The sequence below is a fragment of the Anarrhichthys ocellatus genome, unplaced genomic scaffold, assembly GCF_004355925.1.
Source record: "Anarrhichthys ocellatus isolate YVR2014 unplaced genomic scaffold, GSC_Weel_1.0 scaffold1677, whole genome shotgun sequence".
In the NCBI taxonomy this organism is placed as follows: Eukaryota; Metazoa; Chordata; class Actinopteri; order Perciformes; family Anarhichadidae; genus Anarrhichthys; species Anarrhichthys ocellatus.
Genome location: NW_022281651.1, coordinates 2,565 through 10,111, shown reverse-complemented (window position 1 = coordinate 10,111; position 7,547 = coordinate 2,565). Strand labels below are relative to the sequence as shown.

Genomic DNA, 7,547 nt, shown 5'->3' with positions numbered 1-7,547 from the left:
GAGAATGCAGCTTTAACACATGAAGCTTTGGCTTCACTTTAAAGAACTATAAGTTGTCTCCTGAAGAAACCACCTAAAAAAACTACAACTAAAAAGAAAAGGATCCAAAGCTGAAGATGTTTGTATTTTATTAATGAGGAAGAGGATCTATCATCATCATCATCATCATCATCATCATCGTCGTCTGTACAACAACATTCGTTCTGTTGGAGGTACCATCAAAATATTCAGGTCCAGGTTCTGCTCACATGATCCAATCCATTAACACATGTTCCCGAACCGGCCAATCAGCTTCCAGAGCTGGTCCCCATCATCATCATCACACCAACATTCAGAGGAAGCTGCTGCAGCTTCAGACAACAGATCAGAAAAGCTGCTTTAATTAAAGATCAATGGATTTATTGCCAACAGCTGTTTGTAACGTCTCAGACTTTCTGTTTCACATCTCAGTGAGTTTTGTTTTTGAGTTCAACATTTAGGAACACAAACATTTTGGTCTTCATGTCTCTTTATGTCTCATTATTTATCTGTTGAATCTGTCTTGTGTAAGGATTAAGACCCAGACACACAGATGTTCTTAACTATCTAAATGGCTGTTCCTGTGAGATGGAGAACCAGCATCACTCATAACTCCTGCATGTGGACATCAGCTGATTGGCTCGTCTCTAAACCACTTAACCAGCTGCAGTTCTTTTAATGTCCACTAGGAACAGGGTCCCGTCGGAACCGGACCAATAGGGTCAAAGAGTTCAAACTAAATATTTGGGACCAACTCAACAGCACACCTGTGTCACCTTCATGTCCCCCACGTAGTAGACAGGTGTGCTTCTTGCTTGTCTCATCGCCCGACTTTCTGTGGTTTTTGGTAGATTTCGGGGAGGAGATCCGGCGGTAAACGTCCCGTCAGACACCTGTTGGAGACACCTGTGGACAGGTGTGTTGACATTCATGTCTGTCTTTGCTTCAGCTTTCGTCCATCCTGTCGTCCTCGACGCTGTCAGTCCGGCTCTTAACAGTTATCTTCCACTCATCACCGACTTCCTCTCCTATCACTATCCTGGTCTCTCGTCTCTCCTTGCTCACTTCCTTCCTGTCTTCCTCTGTCTCCTTTCCTTCCTCCTCACTGTCCTCCTCAACTTCTTTTTTCCTGTCCTTGTCTGTCTCCTTCCTGTCTTCCACGCCTTTGATTGTGTCCTTCTCTGTGTCCTCTGGCCGACCTCCCTCCTTTGTTTCCTTCCCTTCCTCCTCAATCTCCTCCCTGGTCTCTTCCTTGTCCTGTTTCACCTCCTTTCTTCCTCCCTCTTTGTCCTCATGTTTCTCCTCCGATACCTTCTGTCCTTGTTCTTGTTCCTCTTCTGTGTCGTCTTCGTCTTCCAGCTCCAGCAGCTCAGGATAATAGTCCTCTAAAGCCTCCGGACCCAGCAGGGTCTCCGTCAGGGTCTTCAGGAGGTCCGACTGGATCTCCTCTGGACTCATGGTCTCCTCCTCTTTCCTCACCGACAGAAGGCCCGTCAGGCGGAACGACTTCTTCCAAAGCCGCGGGAGTTTGTTTAAGTCCGTCAGGGCCTCGACCAGCCAGTCAACCAGCTGCTGGGTCACATTCGCTTGGAGCTGGTGGGGCGACGTCTCCTCCAACTCCTTTGGGTTTCCGGCGGTGAACTTTGCCCAGCGTGACAACAGGAAGTGCTGCAGAACCGGCTTCACGCAAATCTCCAGGGGCTGAAGACGGAAAGAGCAGCCTCCAGGAATCACAGCCGGCAAGGTGCCCGATCCGCTGATGGAAGTGAGGAACGGATCTCCCATGTGCTCCCGGTGTCGGTCCAAGACCAGCATTGTTTTACTGGGCCTAGTTGGACCGGACACGTGCTTCAGCCAAACCTTGTTAGTCCAGAGATCCAAGGTTTCTTCTACTAACAGTCTCTCTGGTCCGGCCTCCAGCAGGATAAACTCGGGCAGGACTTTCTCAGCCAGCTGCCGGTTCGCCAGCACCACAGACGGCAACATGGTACCGTCGGCTAGCACCGTCAGGTACACGGTGACCAGAGGTAATGACCCAGTGAGCTCCAGGGCATCCGAGCGGCGAGACTTGTCCTGAACTAACCTCAAATCCACAAAGAGACACAACTCGTCCATCGCAGCCACGGCGCTTTCCGGCAGATTGTTGACCCGGATGACCTTCTGCGTAAAATCCCTGAAGGACTTGATCTTGGCCTCCAGGGAAAGCGGCAGAGCCCGATCCAGTGTGGCCGCCCTGCCGATGCTCCGAACGCCCAGCCGATGCTTCAGCATGAAGCTCACCGCCCAGTCGTAGGAGATGCGGAAGGAGTCACTGAAACCTCCCTTCTTCTTCAGCGTGGAGGCCTTGTGGAAGAGGTTGCTCTCTGTGATCGGAAGCTGCTGCTCGCGCATGGACAGCACCCAGCCCACCATGCGGTCCCCACCGTTGGCGTCCAACTTCTGCTCCCGTTCATTTGACTTCAAACGCTTCTTGGCATCCTTCAGCCAGGATCGGATGAGCTGCGTCTCGGTTAAAAACACCCTGGAGGCTTGGCGGAGTCCGTCGCACAGAGCGAAGAGGGCGATCCTGAGCTGACGGGCGGTGAGGAAATCATTGCGCTCTTTACAGGCGGACGGGGTGGTCGTCGGTTGGGCGTGGCCGTTGGTCGTTGACGGCAGGTGAGACATTGGACGTTTTACTTCTTTGATGAATTCTTCCTTAACATCTTCAGTGTCATCGTCCATGTCATCCAGCTCATTGTCAGAAAAGTCCAGGTCCTCCACGGGCGCCATCGCCCCGTCTACGTTGTCCTCAACCTCCTTCACCGTGATTTCTCCGCTACAAAAAAAGAGATTCAAATGTACATACAGTATGTCAATATTATTGCCGAGATAAAAAGTTCTGACAAAACAAAGCTCATGTGGTTGAACTCCTCAACTCAACTTGTTCATGAGAGCCAAAGCTTTACTACACCCAGACAAGTGAAATCAAATTAATTCAATGTTTTAATGTAAAATATTACCTTATTCTGTCCTTGATAAATCCAACTCTTGTTGATCCTGTAAAAAAACATCAAGCACGCATCTTTAATTGTGTATAACCATAAAAAGTAATAAACAAACTTCTTCACCCTTTGAAAGTAACTGTGTAAAATACTGACCTTTGTTTATGCGCGACAAGCCGTGAAATTCCCAGAAGCAACTCGGCAGTTTACACAGGTTTGCTCTGCAGACGATGCAGCCGTACACGCTCTCATGCCGGAGGTTCTTTAAATGGCAGGTCTTGCACCTCTTGGAGATGCTGCTGATCTTCCCCATCCGGTGTCTTTGTTTAACTGGGGCCTCAGTCGCCTCTACCCTCATCCCGCGGGAGCTGGCGATCTCCATGGTCTCGAAGTAGTTCTGAGCACACTTGGCGAGCTGGTTGCCCAAACGCTTGCGGAAGTTGACCTGAGTAAAGAGGCCGTCCTGCACCCAGGCCGGCGGGTTGTCCTTGCGGCTCTCCCGCAGCACGATGAAGGCGTTGACGATGCTCAGGTTGACCAGAAACCAGAAGAGGCCGCGCCAGTGCCGGTCCTGGGGGATTCCCCCTAGAGGGTTGCAGGCCAGCAACTGCTTGCAGATGTCAACCCCTCGCATGTTCTCCTGCAGGAGGCAGAAGGCCATGGGGCGGTCTATCGGGTCCAATCCGCCCACTTTGGTCTGAGACCTCCTCCAAACGGTGTCCTGTTCACCCGGAGCTGCGTTAGTCGACAGGCAGCCCATCTCTTTGGTGTCCCTCCAGCGGGTGGCCAGCAGGGGGCCAAACTGTCTCTGCAGGAAGTCCCCGGCTTCCTCCAGGCAACCTTCCTCCCACAGCTCTCTGGGCAGTATGGGGTTGAGTGGAGGGAAGGAGCTGGAGGCGTAGATGCCCTGGTCCAGAAGCTTCTGCATGAGTGGGACAGATGCCAGCGAACTAGCCAGGTAAAGCTGGTGGTGTTTGTCCTCCAGATCCTTCACCAGCTCTGGCACTATGGTGAAGCCTTGCTCCTGGCCCTCCTTCTCTCCCACCTGGATGAAGAAGCGGTGGCAGTAGCCGGACTTGGAATCGCAGAGCAGCCACACCTGAGGCTGGGTCTTTGGATCCGCCTTGATGTAGCAGCTCGTCTCCTCCTCCGGGCAGGGCAGCAGCGCCCTGTCGACGGACAGGCAGCAGTTCGGCTGATAGGCGTGCCACATGGTTCCTCCCAGAATATTCAGCATCGGCCTGAAGATGTGCAGCGAGTCGCTGGGGTTGCCGGTTCCACGAAGCTCTTCTGTGGTGAAGCTGCCCATGCGGATGTTGGCGGCAATCTGCTTGAAGCGTTTGAAGCTCATGGCGCGGTAGAAGGTGTAGCTGTTGTCGTAGTGACTCCAGGACCAGTAGTGCGACAGGTCCGGAAGGTTCTGGATCCCAATCAGAATGACAAGGCCGAGGAAACCTTTGATCTCGTGGATGGTGGCGGGGACCCAGTCCGAGTAGCCGGAGCCCATGAACCGGCAGGTCTTCGCGTGGGCATTGGTCTCGTTGGTGATCAGCTCCATGAGCTCCGAAGGGAAGAGCAGGTGGAAGAAGTCGATGGTGTCGGTGTTCTTGGACAGGAAGTGATGAGGCCCAGTGCTCCGGTCGAACGAGACGATGGTGGACTCGGAGCCGTCGCTCTCTGATGGTTGTTTCCAACAATCCGCGGATCTCCAGGACGGATCAGGCAAGTCCTTGTTCTGGACCGGTTCTTTCTCTTCTAAAGGGTGCTGGTCTTCATTGTGGCAGAACTGGATGTCAGGTTCAATGTAGCCTGAGAAGAAGAGACAAGTTTAGTTTTTTTAACATCTTATTGAGAGAAATGTATCGTCATTTCTAGAAACAATATATATATATATATATATATATATATATATATATAGCGTTAACGCATTCATTAATTAACGGCGACAATTATTTTATCGCGCGTTAACGCAGTTTTTTTTATGATTAAGCGACATTTTTAACACGAGAACCGGCAGCGAGCGGTGAACAGCTGTTCGTGTGGCGTCTCTTCCATCTCTTCCCGTTTCCTTCACCAACATTCCCCTGGGTCCTAAGTCCCTCCATGTACAGCTTCTTATCACCCTCTATGTACTAACGTACATTTATAACAAATACCACACATATTACGGTAATCAGCGTTACAGATGTGTCTGACCAAAATACCAACAAAAGAAATGATTCATTAAGTTTTTAAAGTGTTTTGTTTGTAATATGTATAATAAGCATCATTTAGTATCACTACTGAGAATTTAACAAACATAAAAACATGACGTAGATAGGTTTGCAGTTTTCAAGAAGTATATTTAAATATCATCTCTTACGCACATGAAGATAAAGTTATGAACACCGGCTGAATATCTATGATCAGAATCATAACTGTGTTATAACTGCTGCTGTGTAAAGGGAATACTGCTGCTAACAAGAAACTGATGTGTTTAAAGTGTTTAAACCAAATGTTATTGACCTTTTGTTCATATAGCAGTATTTTAAAAATATAAGTGCAAATACACTACTTTTGAATTCATTATTGAACTTTGTACATAACAATGAGATTAAATCGCAATTAAAACTGTTAATCGTTGCCCAGCACTATATATATACAGTGGGGCAAAAAAGTATTTAGTCAGCCACCAATTGTGCAAGTTCTCCCACTTAAAAAGATGAGATGCCTGTAATTTTCATCATAGGTATACCTCAACTATGAGAGACAAAATGAGAAAAAAAAAATCCAGAAAATCACATTGTAGGATTTTTAAAGAATTTATTTGCAAATTATGGTGGAAAATAAGTATTTGGTCAACAACAAAAGTTCATCTCAATACTTTGTTATATACCCTTTGTTGGCAATGACAGAGGTCAAACGTTTTCTGTAAGTCTTCACAAGCTTTTCACACACTGTTGCTGGTATTTTGGCCCATTCCTCCATGCAGATCTCCTCTAGAGCTGTGATGTTTTGGGGCTGTCGCTGGGCAACACGGACTTTCAACTCCCTCCACAGATTTTCTATGGAGTTGAGATGTGGAGACTGGCTAGGCCACTCCAGGACCTTGAAATGCTTCTTACGAAGCCACTCCTTCGTTGCCCGGGCGGTGTGTTTGGGATCATTGTCATGCTGAAAGACCCAGCCACGTTTCATCTTCAATGCCCTTGCTGATGGAAGGAGGTTTCCACTCAAAATCTCACGATACATGGCCCCATTCATTCTTTCCTTTACACGGATCAGTCGTCCTGGTCCCCTTGCAGAAAAACAGCCCCAAAGCATGATGTTTCCACCCCCATGCTTCACAGTAGGTATGGTGTTCTTTGGATGCAACTCGGCATTCTTTCTCCTCCAAACACGACGAGTTGAGTTTTTACCAAAAAGATCTATTTTGGTTTCATCTGACCATATGACATTCTCCCAATCCTCTTCTGGATCATCCAAATGCTCTCTAGCAAACTTCAGACGGGCCTGGACATGTACTGGCTTAAGCAGGGGGACACGGTGGTCTTGTATGTATTCCATTTTCTAATAATTGCTCCCACAGTTGATTTCTTCACACCAAGCTGCTTACCTATTGCAGATTCAGTCTTCCCAGCCTGGTGCAGGTCTACAATTTTGTTTCTGGTGTCCTTTGACAGCTCTTTGGTCTTGGCCATAGCGGAGTTTGGAGTGTGACTGTTTGAGGTTGTGGACAGGTGTCTTTTATACTGATAATGAGTTCAAACAGGTGCCATTAATACAGGTAACAAGTGGAGGACAGAGGAGCCTCTTAAAGAAGAAGTTACAGGTCTGTGAGAGCCAGAAATCTTGCTTGTTTGTAGGTGACCAAATACTTATTTTACCGAGGAATTTACCAATTAATTCATTAAAAATCCTACATGGGATTTCCTGGATTCTTTTCCCCCATTCTGTCTCTCATAGTTGAAGTATACCTATGATGAAAATTACAGGCATCTCATCTTTTTAAGTGGGAGAACTTGCACAATTGGTGGCTGACTAAATACTTTTTTCCCCACTGTACATGCATAAATACATATATACATACATACAGTGGGTACGGAAAGTATTCAGACCCCTTTAAATTTTTCACTCTTTGTTTCATTGCAGCCATTTGCTAAAATCAAAAAAGTTAATTTTATTTCTCATTAATGTACACTCAGCACCCCATCTTGACAGAAAAAAAATGTATTAAAAGAAAAACTGAAATATCACATGGTCATAAGTATTCAGACCCTTTGCTGTGACACTCATATTTAACTCACATGCTGTCCATTTCTTCTGATCCTCCTTGAGATGGTTCTACTCCTTCATTGGAGTCCAGCTGTGTTTAATTAAACTGATTGGACTTGATTAGGAAAGGCACACACCTGTCTATATAAGACCTTACAGCTCACAGTGCATGTCAGAGCAAATGAGAATCATGAGGTCGAAGGAACTGCCCAAGGAGCTCAGAGACAGAATTGTGGCAAGGCACAGATCTGGCCAAGGTTACAAAAGAATTTCTGCAGCACTCAAGGTTCC

General features: G+C 47.5%; 1 protein-coding gene across 1 annotated transcript; it reads right to left on the bottom strand.

The window, feature by feature from the left end:
• Window positions 1–111: 111 nt before the first annotated feature.
• On the bottom strand, window positions 112–4,827 carry LOC116377784 (uncharacterized; the record flags this gene model as incomplete). Its single annotated transcript, XM_031839512.1, has 3 exons — window positions 112–2,836; window positions 3,021–3,057; window positions 3,159–4,827. Coding segments are annotated over 3 exons (3,579 nt in total), but the record flags the coding sequence as incomplete, so codon positions are not given.
• Between the last annotated feature and the right edge of the window lie 2,720 nt (window positions 4,828–7,547).